At 41.8% G+C, this 15885-nt stretch overlaps 1 protein-coding gene across 6 annotated transcripts in view; it reads left to right on the plus strand.

The window, feature by feature from the left end:
* LARP4B (La ribonucleoprotein 4B) overlaps positions 1-15885 on the plus strand; it is a 95520-nt gene that overhangs the window by 71034 nt on the left and 8601 nt on the right. For 3 of the 6 annotated variants that reach the window (XM_066233234.1, XM_066233233.1, XM_066233231.1), the window contains 8 exons: positions 933-1036; positions 2466-2576; positions 3609-3662; positions 3750-3959; positions 7338-7444; positions 7961-8212; positions 12444-12489; positions 15095-15256. In XM_066233234.1, coding sequence (XP_066089331.1) covers positions 933-1036; positions 2466-2576; positions 3609-3662; positions 3750-3959; positions 7338-7444; positions 7961-8212; positions 12444-12489; positions 15095-15256 — 1046 coding nt within the window. Of the gene's footprint in view, positions 1-932; positions 1037-2465; positions 2577-3608; positions 3663-3749; positions 3960-7337; positions 7445-7960; positions 8213-12443; positions 12490-15094; positions 15257-15885 lie in introns of those variants that run through there. The other 3 variants (XM_066233235.1, XM_066233232.1, XR_010725673.1) reach the window with 2 other exon arrangements.

The following is a 15885-nucleotide window of genomic DNA, read 5'->3' on the forward strand; positions in this document are numbered from 1 at the left end:
TTTACAGTTACCAGGTAAATAATTTCTATAATCTCCCTCCTTAGTACTGCTCTAATGAACAGCTCCAACTAGGAATTCTTCACAGAGAACAGTGTGATATATGTACCCGTACCCCACTCAAATATTCCTAAATGATGAGACATCACCACGCCCAACTTACCCCATTTTTCTTAAGTTACTGCCATAACTTTCCACCTGACTCTTATAAGAAGTATTTACATATTCCTATTCTCCCTGAGTTACTTGCACTGCAGTCAGTGAAGCTTTTTTCTTACTAGAAAAAGATGAACATCTTACTTACAAGTACAGTTGGATTTAACTGTTCACAAATGAATGTTTTCCTCTACTTTCTGCTCTTAGGCAAATATAAGATCATTAAATTATTGAAATGGATAATGAAGAAGATGCAAACAAAACCCATGAAGTTTGAATTCTGAAAACTATACCACTGTTTCTTGAGACAGTATTGTGCTATCCAGTGTTGCCTTTTTTTTTTTGAAAGTTCAGTTAGAACAGAAACCTATTTTATATATCAGTTGAGTTCCACCTGTCTCACTTATAAGGCCCAGCCACTTTCTTAATCTAAAAACACTTCTTATGAATTCAAAATGAAAAGTTGTAATAAGACAAAGTTATTTTATTTGGGGACTTATAGAAAGGAAAACTCATGAATGCTGAATTGTAATTGTTATTGAGCTGTTTGTTTGATAGTGTTACATTTATTATAGCTCTTATAGGACTTCAAATTCTCTTGTTTTATAGTTTTGAGAACTGGAACATGCAAGATTAGCTTAAAGCCTTTTGCTAGTTTACAGTTATACAGGTTTCTTTAATGTGTTTCATCTCTTTGGAGTATCTGTATTATATCATAATACAATGTAAATGATTGGTTTGTTTTAATGTTTTGTTTTACCATTTGTTTCTCTTTATAGCTTTACCTTTAGTCCAAGTGGATGAGAAGGGTGAAAAAGTGAGGCCAAATCAGAATCGTTGCATAGTAATTTTACGTGAAATCTCTGAATCCACCCCTGTAGAAGTAAGTCACTTCTGCTCAGAAGGCTACTTGGGGCAGGGGGTGTATGCATGTGTGCTGCCTTGTTTACTTCTGTTTTTTGGAGATTATATTTTTAAAAATTTTATATGTATAGTAATCCTTTCTTCCCAGGATTTACACACGGGTAGTTACAATGTGATTCATATGTGACAGTGGTTCTGAAACATTTTGGGCTCAGGACTCCACACTACACTTTAAAACATAGTTAATTTCAATATTTAGAAATGAAAAGAAATGGTTTAAATATTTATTCATTTTAAAATAATAAACCCACAAGTTAAGATAAAGAACGTAACTTTTCAAAACAAATATTTTCACAGTAGGGACACTGCAAAGAGTGTAGTGAACACCAGAGTAGCTTGTGCTTCATTCAAACTGACGGGCCTGCGGCAGTGTAGATGCTGCGATGGTAAAAAGGCAAAGAGATCTTTAAGTGGAGTTTAGAGATCATAATTTGAGAACTTCTAACTTAGGCAATAATTTTAGGGAACCACAATATTAGAGTCATGAAAAGTAACTTACTGTTAAATAATTGCTATAAAATCTGTGACTTGTCCAGATGTTTAAACTGAGTTGCATTGTGTAGTAAAACAGATGGTTTTGCCTTGAGAGAATGGAGAAGTCTTCACACAGTGCATGTAAAAAAAAAATATTTATTTTGTTGATTGGTTGATTTTTCTCATAGGTCACATTTTTCTATTCTTTTTGCATGAACTTTGAATAAATGCCAAGCATTGGGTGCTGAATGCTATTTATTCCTTCCTCTGAATATTATTGAGCTTTGTTCTGAGGTTCAGACTTGGTGACAGTTTGGTTTTTAGGGGTGTTTGTTAGGTGAGAGCAAAGCTGATTTCCCTGTGCTGACAGAAGGCCCCAAGGTTGAGCCGGCTGGCCTGGGTTGCGCTCTGCTTGCCCCCCTAGCACTGCAGCCTGGAAAGTCCACACATGAGCCGGGTTCTGAGCTCACCTGTGCTGCACAGCCTGAGGTCTACTATCTGAAAACTACATGTTATTTCATGTCTTTTGTCTTTTGTTTTTAACTGTTTCATGTGGGAGGATAAATCTGGCTAATCTTGGCCAGAAGCAAAAGTCCAGCTGGTTTTTAAATTTCTTAAATGACTCCCTACTTTCCCAGCCGCCTGGTAAAATGAAATATTTTCATGTTAATTTACCTTAATATCTTGGAAGTAGAAAAAACTGTCAGTAGTTGTAGACTTACTTTCCTGTGGCAGTGGGACCCTAATTCTAGAAACCACACTGAACTCCTGAGCCCTTCTGAAGGCGAGATTTATTGGATATCAGTATGTTAGGCTCTAAGGATCTGTCTTTAAGAGCATACATCATTTTTATTTGGTGAGAACAAAAGATGGCATGATTGAGAATTAACTTCTAACTTTTCTTTTTACTGTAGGAAGTAGAAGCACTATTTAAAGGAGATAATTTACCAAAATTTATAAACTGTGAATTTGCCTATAATGATAATTGGTTTATTACATTTGAAACAGAAGCTGATGCACAACAGGTAAGCTTCCCCAAGACGTACAGTGTTTTTACCAATGCTTAACAGTTAGTACATATGCATAGTGAGACTAAATTTGGGTGTTGGTTTGACTTTTACATCATGGGGTTAAATTTGAATACAAAGTGCAGAGGAAATCAAGTTGTGGAAACTTAAATAGGTGTTTGTGGACACAGTTTTTGTAGCAATATGAGAAGCATATCACATACAGTCTAAGGACATGTAAGACAAATGGCCAAGAACAATTAGTTCTGTTCTTGTATCCAGACAGAGAAAGGTTTTAATATTTGACAAGTATTTTGGGAAATTAAACCTGACCTTATCTTTTATTTTGCACCTGACCTTATCTTTTATTTTGCATCACATGTGTTACAAGAGACCTAAAAGGACACCAAGGCTGTGGAGGAGACACAGAAGTTAGGATTGTCTCCCTGCCCATAAAGGAAGAATTTCCTCAGGGGTTTCCAGTAGACTGTATTGTAAAGGAAGTCTGCAGAGTGTTCAGTGTTAAATGGTGTGAATACAGGGGGTTCAGAGAGAGAAATGAGTATTTGAAAGGTGGGCTTTAATTGGATAGGGATGGACACTCACTGGCACTAGGAGAAGCACTAGCAGGTGGGATAGCCTTCATTGTTAGTGGGATTTGGAAAAGAGTAAGAACTTTTGACTATTGCAATCCTAATCTTTTCCTTTCCCAAACTGTAATCCCAGTTGCAAGGAATTATTACTAGGAACTCGGCCCCTGCTTTCCCTATATCAGGATTCTTAGCCTCTGGTCTCTGGAAGACTTTCATTGTATCTATTAATACTTTAAAAATGTATATAGATGTTGTATATGAGAATTTCGGGTACAGATTTTATAGCTCTTATCAGGTTTTTTTTTTTTTTTTTAAGAAATCTGTGGCCCAACAAATTTTAAGAATCACAGTTCTGGTCTTGTCCACTATATTTTAACTGTATAATTCCTATTTGAGCTATCAGTTCATCTTATTTAAAAGATTGACGCAATGGTATTTTGGATGATTTTATCCTCAGGCTTACAAATATCTGCGAGAAGAAGTCAAAACTTTTCAAGGAAAACCAATTAAGGTAAACGAGACCACTGGTTATATTTTATTTGTAAATCAGTACTGTGTTCTGAAGTATTCTAATAGACACTCATTATATTTTACACAGGCACGGATAAAAGCAAAGGCAATAGCTATAAATACATTTTTGCCAAAGAATGGATTTAGGCCTCTGGACATGAGCCTTTACACACAGCACCGCTATACGGCATCGTTTTACTTACCTCCCATCTATAGCCCCCAGCAACAGTTCCCTCTGTACAGCCTGATTGCCCCGCAGACATGGTCAGCAACACACAGCTATCTCGATCCACCTTTGGTGAGTGAGTCCCGTCTTGTCGCTTATGTAACAGAAAATTTTGTTGTAGACACTGCACTGGATGCTTTGAAGCAGGGGTAGTCAACCTTTTTATATGTACTGCCCACTTTTGTACCTCTGTTAGTAGTAAAATTTTCTAACGCCCAGCAGTTCCACAGTAATGATGATTTATAAAGTAGGGAAGTAACTTTACTTTATAAAATTTATAGAGCAGAGTTACAGCAAGTTAAAGTATATAATAATTATTACTTATCAGGTACTTTATGTTGGATTTTTGCTAAGTTTGGCAGAATAAATATTTATAAAACAACTTACTATAGTTAAATCTATCTTTTTATTTATACTTTGGTTGCTCCGCTACCGCCCACCATGAAAGCTGGAACGCCCACTAGTGGGCGGTAGCGGACCAGGTTGACTACCACTGCTTTGAAGGATAAAAGTTTTTGATAAGCGAACCAGGTATGTCTGCAATTTGCTCTGGAAAAACATACCTTTTGGTTCTGTGGTAGTTTTTAATTTAATCAGGAGATAAATAGGAGCCACATACGTTAAAAAACCTTCAAACACTGTCATTTCAATCCTGTCCAGTTTACCTGCCCTCCTGTCTAGAATTTCCTTTCCTGAATGGTAAGGAACTGTACCCCTAGTAAAACAAAGTGCGATGCAAGCTCTGGACTGATGGCAGCCAGGAAGCTGTAAGCATGGGGTGGGGCTGGAGGTAGGGGATGTCTTTAAGAAGAATATCGTTCTCTAGTAAGCTTCTAATATTTGAGGGCAAGTAAAAGACATGCCATCTTATAAGTTTTATTTCACATACCAGCCCTATATTTGGTTGGCATGATTAATTTGACATATTTTGGCCTCCGTTAGAGCCTATGGTTGCAGTCCATAGATTTCTTCGCCTCTGCTGGTACATATATTAGAAAGGTTAGGTGGCAGGCCCTAGGCATGAGTTTGATGCAGTAGATGTGTCAGAGCTAATCCATGGCAGAAAAAGAAGTGGTCATTTGGCTCCTGCCTGGGAGGTAGGTTAAGTTGATTGGATAGGACAGTGGCCAGCAAACTCATTAGTCAACAGAGCCAAACATCAACAGTACAACGATTGAAATTTCTTTTGAGAGTCAAATTTTTTAAACTTACACTATATAAGTCGGTACATTCCTTCTCGAGGTAGCGTCCACACGTGGTATTTTGTGGAAGAGCCACACTCAAGGGGCCAAAGAGCCGCATGTGGCTTGTGAACCACATTTTGCCAACCAGGGGGATTGGAGGTTTGCATTGGGTTTCCAGCAGGTTTAGTGGGAACCATAGTGATGGAAGGGTAGAATGTGTGGAAGGTTGTGCTCAGAAAGCAGGAATCAAGTTCAGAATTTTGAGGCTATGGCTGTGGGCCACATGAGGGAAAGTTGGGGGGTCCATCAACTGTGTGGCTATGAGGGACATGAGCTGGGCCTCACCATGTGGGGGTGTCATCTGAGGCTTTTGTTACCACTGATGGGTATAAGAAGGGTGGTGATTGAAGAGGGTGAGCCTGAGACAAGGAGCGTTGACTCAGCTGGAGGGTGGGTGCCTGTTACCCACTAGAATGTAAAGATGTATGTCCATGAAAGAAGAGCAGGCTGGAAAAGGTAGATGAGTCAAACAGGTGATTATTGCAAAAATGGGACACAGAATTCTGTGAAACTTATAATTAGGGGTTTACCAAGTATTGTGTCATTAAGTGAAGCGTATCAGAAGGGCTGGAAGGGAAGGAGGCTGCATGAGTGGCATGTGCAGAGGCGCCTGGGGTGGTGGGGTGGTGAGTGTTTCTGAGCTAAGGCATGGCTGAGGTGGGGACTGGGTAGATGAGGTTGGTAAGCTCTATCTGTACAGGTTATTGAATGTATCTTAAGGTGTGTGGACTGCATCTGTGGCATGTGAGGACAGATGGGGAGAGAAACGAGTCGGGAGAAGTAAGTCCTCATTGGCAGAGCTCCTCAAGTCTAGAACCATTCAGTGAAAGACAGTAGCAGACAAGTGCTAACATGCAACATTGTGTCTGTCTCGAGTAAATCCTAATGGTATGAAAATGTACTACTTTTTTGAAGTAGTTACTGCATTTGTAGCCAAATTGTTAGTATCACTTGTTAGTAAAAGGAAAGAGAGTTCTTACTCTCTTGTGTTGAATAATTTCTCCAAAGGAGGCCACTGCCATGCTTGTGCTGTTTAGTTCTTGGTTAGGTTGCTTTTCCAATTTCTCTAATCACACATATCCCTGTCCAGGCCATTTGGGACTGTCCCCTGTCTGGAGTCTGAGGCTCTTTGCTTGCTCTAAAATGACTGCATTTTGAGCAGAAGTGAAGAGGGTCCTATTCATTCTCAGCAAGTTATGTTAAATAATTGTGTTAGCAACAAATTTATTTTTAAACTGTTGAGCAAAATTTCCTCAACTCTCCGAGTTCCTCATGTAAAAGTGCATACATGAAATGGTTCATTTTGATGGGTCTTCCCATGAACAACAGTCATCTAAGTCTAGTTCTGGAGTGATTGATATATTTCTAAGTAGTCTGACTCTTTTAGATTGTGGAATTTCTTATTAATACATTGGGGATTCTAACAAGGTTTCAGGTACATCTATCTCCCCCAGCATTTTGAGAAATTCCATTAAGTCATTGGGAATAAGGAGGAATTGCTGACTTGTTACCATTCTGGGATAGTGCTATACAGTCCAATAGGCTGAATGCTTGGATTCTTCAGACAAGCATGGTGGGGGTCTTGCAGGCACTTTCTTCTTGTCAGTTTCCCTGTGTGGGAATCAGCTTCTTCAAGGTCTTAGCCCCAGCCTGACTTTTCCCCTTTAGCAATAATCTTACACAGTGTTCTTCCTAAACCCACGAATATGTTAAATATAAAATGGAACATAGCCTCTTTGACAGACACATCAAGAAATGACTTGGTGCCCTGGCCAGTGGCTCAGCGGTAGAGCGTCAGCCCAATGTGTGGAAATCCCAGGTTCAATTCATGGCCAGTGCACACAGGAGAAGCGCCCATCTGCTTCTCCACCCTTCCCCTCTCCTTCCTCTCTGTCTCTCTCTTCCCCTCCCGCAACCAAGGCTCCATGGGAACAAAGTTGTCCGGGGCACTGATGATGGCTCCATGGCCTCTGCCTCAGGCACTAGAATGACTCCAGTGGCAATGGAGGAGCAATGCCCCAGATTAGCAGAGCATCGCCTCCTGGTGGGCATGCCTGGTGGATCCCGGTCAAGTGCATGCGGGAGTCTGTCTGCCTCCATGCTTCTAACTTCAGGAAAATACAAAAAAAAAGTGACTTGGGGTAGTGTTAACCAACTTGAAGTCAGGTTATGGCTTGTTGACTTGTTTGTTTTTAATGAATTCTAGGTAACTCCATTTCCAAATACTGGATTTATAAATGGTTTTACGTCTCCAACCTTCAAACCCACAGCATCTCCTCTGTCTTCACTGAGACAGTACCCTCCGAGAAGCAGGCAAGTTCCCTGAGTGACAAAATGCTGTTTTATCACGGTTTGTAGTAAGAGGTCACTGCCACATTGTATGCTTTAAAAGCAAAGCAAAACAAAATGTGTTAAATGTTGCTTGTTCTCATCATGTGCATGAGTCCCATTTACTAAGTAAAGAGCTTTTCCTGACCATCACTGATGATAGAGTTGACCACTAGTAATGTTCACCTGAGGTAAAACTACTTGAAGCATAGAATTGCCCAAAGTGCTACTGGGATGCCTACACACGGGGCTATTCTCAAAGTCTTCTGGGGCAGCTTGCAGCTGTGCGTGCCTGCTTTTCATTTGAACATTGATACTGCAGTTACAGATTCACACTGTCAGCACTATCAAACATATCATGCATTAACTGTTCTTACCATTTTTTAAAATTTTTTTCTAAATAGAGAGCACATTTTACCTTAGACATTCTTGTGTGAGCATGCTCATTTTGTCATGCTGTGATCATTCATAACTGAGCCTTTACAAACATTTCATTTGCAGGAATCCTAGTAAATCCCATCTGCGCCACGCCATTCCTAGTACAGAGAGAGGACCTGGGCTATTAGAAAGCCCATCGATATTTAACTTGACTGCGGATCGATTAATTAACGGTGTGCGGAGCCCACAAACAAGGCAGACAGGCCAACCTAGAACCCGCATACAGAACCCTCCAGCTTATGCCAAGAGAGATGCTGGGACCGGGCGGGTGGAGCAGAGCAGTCTTGAATCCTCTCCTGGCTTAGGTAGAGGCAGGTGAGTTACTCAGAACTGTTGTTGGTTGGGTACTATGTACTTATAAACTATTAATATTTTCAAATCCCATTAATTGAGATTTTTCAAAAAAAATCATTTTCATATACATCACAGAAAATCAATTGAAGGTTGTAACCATCAAGGACTTTATATATAGTTACTCAGAGGTGTTACTTTAGAGCAGAGACTTAACTGGTTTCATCTTTGTTTAATATAGACTATGGATGGAATGGAACCATGTTAGGTCACAGTCATTATATGTGGAGATACTTGAGCAGGATAGATACCAGACTCTAGCAGAGGTTCCCAAACTTTTTACACAGGGAGCCAGTTCACTGACCCTCAGACCATTAGAGGGCCGCCACATACAGTGCTCCTCTCACTGACCACCAATGAAAGAGGTGCCCCTTCTGGAAGTGCGGCGGGGGCCGGATAAATGACCTCAGGGGGCTGCATGTGGCCCGCGGGCCGTAGTTTGGGGATGCCTGCTCTACAGTCTGTGAGCCTCTGGTGTCCTCCCGTTTCTGCCTGTACAGAGGGCCTGCGTCTTCTGTTCCCAGCCTTCCTCCTATTCCAGCCAGCAGGGTCACAGAAGACAGATAATGAGTTGTGCAGCCAGGCAAACAGGAGTTTAAATTCCATTGGTACTAAATTTATTTATAACTGATCTTAGCCAAAAGGCCAGTGATACTAAACTTACTTACAAACAAAAGCTGTTAGCCTGTTGGTCACATTTAGGGTGAATTTTCATCCCTGGGTGTTCAGTCTAGTAACGTTGGTCCCGCAATGTCTGTGGTCATTACCTGGGTCGTCACCACATCTTAACAGGTTTCCAGGTCTCTTTTCACCCTTTCCTTTGATGTAGCTTGCTGCTGCTTGCTGTCTTGCCTTCTGCCACTTATACCCCACTAGAGAGGTGAGATTAAAAAGGTGGAAGTGAGTCCAGATGTGTGTTCAGTCCCTGCTCTCCTGCCTGTGGTTGACAGATTGAAGTTGGTTTTGTCCAGTTCGTTCATTCAACCTGGTTGTCAGGAAGGAGATCCCCTCTGACAGATAACTAACCTGCCTAAGCTTTTTTTTTTTTTTTTTTTAAACTAGGTGAACATATTTCTAAGTGTTTCATGCAGTGTGTACAGCATAGTGTGTGACATGCCGATACTCCAGTAATGTTGGGTTTTTGCCACCAGGAAGACAGGTGTCCAGGTCCTCCCCTCACTTCTCTGTCTCCCTCTAGCTCTTCCTGTTGGGAAAAGCTCCACAAGAAGTGTCCTGGCAATGGAAAGACAGGGCCTGAGGAACACCTGTCCAGTGTCTCATGGGTAACGGGTCTACATGAAGCTGAGAAGTATCACTGGTTGACCAGTGCTGCCCACCTCTGGCCAAATGAATACATATAAACTTCCCACAGCACTTGAACTTCCCAACTACAGTTTGCCCAACAAACGGAGACTCCCACATACAAATAGTCTGTACCCTGAGGCCTGAGACCACCATTCGCAAAACATCAGGAGAGAAGACTCGAGCTGACACGCAGCAGTGTCATGGTGCACAAGGAAAAGCCAGACGGGAAGTCCTTGTTGATACTGATAGATGGTACCTTTCCTCTTCCTCACATTTCCTTTATCTCCAAACAAGACATCAGGTGCTCAAGACTCTTCAGCTGGAGGCTGATCCTGTAGGACCTGAGCCACAGTGTCTGTGACCCCCACCAGCACTTACCTTTTTCTAGTTTATGTTTTCCATTAACTGTCCATTGGGCATAAGGAGCAGTATGAGGAATCCCATTGAACCACACATAGTTTTCCAACTTCCTCTGTAGCAGCAGCCTACAGAGCAGTCACCTAATCAGGAGGAACCCCAGGTTGAGCAAATGCCATCTCAGTTATGTCACCTGGTAAGAGCATTGCTCTGGGACCAAAACATCCAAACCCCCAGAATTCAAAGTGCTGGTAGAATATTGGGTATTCTCTGTGGTGCCTGGACCTATGTGATGTCATGGCCCGAGCTCTGGGTATGTGCAAAGCATATGCTGCATCTCCTGAGTTAGAATCATCCTTTGAGGGTGCTGCTGGCCCCTAGCCTTGAAGCTGTGTCTTCAGTTAGCTAGTCTGCTTCCCAGGGTGAGGCACACACCATTTTTGCTACTGTGGGATGGGCCTCTGCAGAAGTGCTGCCTCCAGGATAGGACAGGGCTGACACCACTAAGGTGGAGATAAACGGGCTAACCTTGGCACTGGGGGCCCAAGTGTGACTGCTGTTCACCTGAGGTGACCAGGAAGAGCCTGGCTGGTTGCTGCCTCTTTTTCTCCTGTCTGGGGTCTCTCGTAAAGTGGATGACTTCCAACACAGATGCCTTCCCACTGTTCCTTCCATAAGACTCCCATGGTCTTCTGTCAACATACTTCGAGTGCTGGTCTTTGTGGGTCTCTTATCCAGCCATATTCTTAGCTCCCCTGCTCAAGAACCAGTGCATATCTGTACTTTCAACCATTTCAGCATCCACAGTGGATAAAAAAATATGTTGCTTGGAGTTCACTCCTCTGGAATGATTGCCCTGTGCACCCTAGCTTTCAGAGGTGCTCCTGGTTAGGGTGAGTTCTGAGGCAGTCTGACACTTCACAGCCATCAGTAATCCAGGTCTGAGAGAGAGAGAGAGAGAGAGAGACACACACACACACACACACACACACACACCCTCTCCTTGTGCTGAAAGGGACTCTCCACAAGGCTGTCGGTGTAGATCAAGAGCAACAGGGTGGTGCACAGGACTGGAGCCCTAGCTCTGATGTGTTGCTTCTGCTGCTGGTGGGTGCTGATGTTTATACCCATCATGTGGCTTAGTGTCCTGTTCATGATTGATGGCTTAGGTCTGTGGTCACTGATGTCTGCAGACAGGCATTTAGGCTCTACTAGAAGCCAGTAACTACTGGAATTGATTCTGCAGCAGGGTGTGTGGCTTTGCTCCAAAGTCCTAGAGGTTTACCCTGTACTGCTGCTTCTGGAAGGGCAAATCAGAGGCTCCACGCATGTCCTAATGGACACAGTTGAGGGCTCTAAGCTCATTGTTCTAATTAGGCTGTTTGGGGCAAGGCTGCTTGTAGATATTCTGTAAAATAAAGGAGTTAGTCAAGACTATTTCTAAACTCCTTTGCAGCTTATATAATAAAAGGCCCCCAGGTAGTTTTTGCATTTATGTGAAATTACAAAGGTTTAAGTAAATAGAAATAAAATTATAAACTGTAACAATGTGAACTGTTAGGCCACGTAGTGCATCAAGGACAGTGAAAGTGTCTTAGTATCCTCAAGGCCTGCTGTGGTCACTGCTTAAACGCTGCAGTGCGTGACCCAGCTCTGCTGCCTGTGCAGTCTGGGTCTGAGTTGTAGGCTTCCGGAATGCTGTGTATGCAGCCAACAGCTGGGTAGAGACAGTGCTTGAGGTTTAGAAATGCTTGTGTGTTTAGTGGTGAAGGGTAGGCCACTGACTAGGCAGTCTGAGGACGGCAACAAGAGCAGACCAGGATGTTGGATTTTGACAATCCAAGACATTTCGTCAACATTCTTTAACAATTCACCTGTGTAATTCACTGTCAGATTTTACACATCCTGTCATTCCGACTTAGGGAGGTTCAAGTATTGATATCATAGTAGTAATCTAAATAGGCACTAGGGATATTCATTCTCTCAGTATTTTTATTTACTATGTCTAGACATCTGTTTTAGTCCTTTTGTTTATGCTTATACTTCTTTTGGGGGGGGAGGCGGAGGGGCAGGGAGAGAGAGAGACGGAAACATCGAGCTGCTCCTGTATGTGCCCTTACCTGGGGAATCAAACCAGCAACCTCTGCACAATGGAGTGATGTTACAACCAACCTAATTATGTGTCCAGGGCTTAATATTATTTTTTTAGAGACAGAGAGAGAAGGGAGTGAGAGGGGAGGGTTAAGGGAAGCATTCATTTGTTCCACTCAGCTATACATTCATTGGTTGCTTCCCATTTGTGCCCTGACTGGGGACTGATCCCACAACCTTGTTTTGGGATGATGCTTTTAACCAACTGAGCTAACTGGCCAGGCCAGTTTTATTTATACTTTTTGAGGTTGGATTTAAAATAAAAAGTCATTGTAAAAGATTGCAGAGTCATAAGGTTGAATATGTGTGCTCTTATAATGTGTCCAATGAAAAACGTTCCAAGTGAGGGGGAAAATTAACAAGTCTTTTGCTTTCCTTCTAGGAAAAATTCTTTTGGTTACCGGAAGAAAAGGGAGGAGAAGTTTACAGTGAGTACATCAAGCTTGTGTCATTTTTGCAAGACATTTAAATCTATATATTTTATATTAAGCAAACAGGTATAATTATAATTAAATGAATAAAGGTTAAGACATAATAAGGAGCATTTCAAAAGAGGGTTTCTTTTAGTGTAATATCCATTAAGTGATGGCTGATATTTTTGATGCTCTGATGGGGAGAAGGTGCTGGCTAGTTTTCTAGTTACTAGATGGTACACACGTGTGCATGTGTTGTGCAGTAGTTACAGCCAGGAATATACTATGCACTCAGTCAATCTACAGGCGTCCACATGAGTCCTTGCTGTGTGGGTAACCATGTAGTATAATTTAAAATAACTGGACTTACTGGGTTTGGCAAGCAGAATAAGCTTCTCTCATGTAGGAGATACTTCATCGGTCTTTTTCCTTCAAAACATTGTGCCCACTGTGCAGAAAGTATTGTTGCCTTTACGTGGGCACATGAGGTACGGTCCTGTCTTCTTGTATGATGACAGTTTAGCTTGTGCATAGTGGTATTCTGAGCTTTCATGAGCACTGACAGCAGTGTATTTCCACACAAAATGGTGAACATCCTGGCAGTACACGGGAAGATGGGAAGGGAGGGAGGATGTTTCCTGGACTTGAAAGTGTAGAATTAACTCTACATTTGGAAGACTAGCAAAGCTGAGAACATACCCTGAGCCATCAGAGTGTGTGCTTTCCCATTACAGAAGATCTATTTTCTTTGGACCTTGGAAAGTACAAATTAGTCATAACACCCATAATTCTACATTATTGGCTGGTGTAGTCTAGTTTTTGGTGAACTCTTTGGCAAGGCAATTTATATTGCCTGATTCCAGTTGGAATGAACAATTCTTACAACATTTGGACTAACAAGGCTACCATCTGAATCTCTTCAGAGCCCCATTATCTTACATTGAGTGCTCATTACATCACCCAAAAATGTGAATTTTTCTCTCATTGCCATCTGTTTCATTTTGTTTCATATTCCTGATTGATTTGTTAACACCTAGGAACCACTTAGAAGCCCAGGCACAGGCACGTGACACAGTTATACTTATTCAAGAGTGCACCTGGTGTTGGAGTGTGGGACATTCTGATGACTTCAGAAACCTAGAAACATAACAGTGTGCATTGGCCTAACCAAGCCTATAGGACTGGGGCAGCATTTGTACCTAATCTGAAGGTTCTGTCATTTTGTAACTCCTTTGTCTGGGCAGTTGCTTGCCTCTTTTTTCCTTAAAAATCAAGATTTAGTAAATTTTTTCAAAGTCTTTCTGCTTTGAAATGCTTATCTTCTAAAAATATGCAGATGTTTAAAACTTCTGAAAATTGCTTTGAGATCATGGTGTCTATGCATAACTTGCGGGGTTGCTGAGTTAAAGAAACTGCCACAGCTGCAGTAAGTGTGAGCTTTGCTGCAAGGACTCGTGACTAAGCAGAGTGAGTCTTGACTCCTGGTCTGCCCCGTAGTGGAGAGAAGGGCTATGGCAGGCTGCCTAGAGGAGGCGTGAGATTGCTGCCACCTCGGGTCCATGTCACCCTTAACCTACTCTCACTTGAGTTCTAACAGATTTTTCTCTAGATTCTACTTCTGGAAGGAATAATCTTCCTGTTGGTATAAGTTTCTGGGAAGTATCAGCCCTTCCAAGTTAAGTGAGCCCCATGAGAGCATTGCATCCATTCAAAGTGGCTAACATTCAACAAAAATATCACCTAAATAGAAACTCATTTCCCCTTTCTTCTGTTCCTTGGCTCTTTCAGCCAAGGACCTGGATACCTACAAAACTACTAGCTTATTAAAAGGACAAGTTGTTTATAGTTTTTCAGTAGAGTTATATCAGTCTTTCTCCTGAGATCTTGGGCTTAGGATTTACACTTGTATATTTCTCTACTGAGTTTACTTTCTTGAAGTCTGGGAATATGATAATCTCTTATCTAACACTGTGTTTTTACATAGTTATTTAAAAAGATAACGTGTTTCTGTAAGTTAATTTTCAGATAACTGAAGCCCCCTCCCATTTAGTTAAGCTGTTTTTGTTTGTCCAGTGGAAATATGAAAGATATAGAGAGTTGCAAGAATGGCCTTTTTTTGCTTTGTTTTCTTTTACTATCTCCCTTATGGCTCAGATAATGCACTATTCTGTAATAACACAAAACTTGTCTGGAGATGAGTAGGTTAATGTTTAGACTCAGGCTACTCTGATTTTTGACAGCGGGGTTCAGTTCTACAGAGTGTCTTCCTTGTGTGTAGCTATCACCTTGCTGCTTACCTTTGTCCTGCCTGGTCTGTGTTGGCCGACTGTACCAGGAACCAGAGAGTCTTTGTCAGAGAAGCAGCTCCGCACAGCATGTGCAGTCATGCTCAGCAGCGTTGAGGGCTCAGCTTTATAGCTCTGCTCTTGATCGTGGAAGTTACCTACTAAGTGATCTTTGATTAAGTGATGAACTGCTGTTGTGGTCAGATTATCTATTTGTGTTTTTCAGACATGTGGAAATTAGAAGATTAGAGACTGGATGATTGATGTACTCTTCTGCTGTGTTTCTTAGAACTGTACTGTATACGCTGTGCGACTTTGATATTGTTCTCTTTCAGAGGAGTCAGACCCAATCTCCAACGCCACCAAAACCTCCATCCCCAAGCTTTGAATTGGGACTGTCTAACTTTCCCCCGCTGCCTGGGGCAGCAGGCCACTTGAAGACTGAGGACTTGTTTGAAAACAGGCTATCTAGCTTGCTACTAGGATCAAAAGAAAGGGTAAGATATATATCATGAGCCTAATGGTTGCTAACGTTTACTGAGAACTGATTTCCTGCCAGGCACTGGGCTGAGCTCTGTACACACACAGTTTTTTCTCACAGGCAGAGGAGGTTCAGAGAGGGTAAATGATTTTGGACAGGCCACACAGATTTTGAGTGATAGGGTCAGAGTTGAACCCAGGACTAAAACCTCTTAGTTCTCAGTCTGCCAAGGTCAAAGGAAGTAACCTGTGCTGTGGTGTACAGTATAGATACTTTCTCTCACCCAGAAACTCAGATTACATTTTTGTTGTTGCTATTCAAGGCCTGACTTTATTTTATGAGTCAGCAGAATGAAACAGAAAAACCTGAATTATACCACAAGTAATGTAATTCTTAGTAAAACTACATGAATAACAAGAAGTCCAAAATAACTTTAACACTACTGGCTTTTGGTGAGCTTGGTAGGTTCCAGACTAGTTGATTATCACTCTTCTGTTTGATTACATCCCAGGAATCGGCTCACTCGCTGGGGTCGTCAAACTTTTTATAAAAACCGCCCATTTTTGCAGTGCTGGTCAACCTGGTCCCTACCGTGCAACCAAACAGCACCGCGATTGGCCCATCATGAAAGCTGGAACGCCCACT

This window comes from Saccopteryx bilineata, chromosome 5 (assembly GCF_036850765.1).
Source record: "Saccopteryx bilineata isolate mSacBil1 chromosome 5, mSacBil1_pri_phased_curated, whole genome shotgun sequence".
Taxonomy (NCBI): domain Eukaryota; kingdom Metazoa; phylum Chordata; class Mammalia; order Chiroptera; family Emballonuridae; genus Saccopteryx; species Saccopteryx bilineata.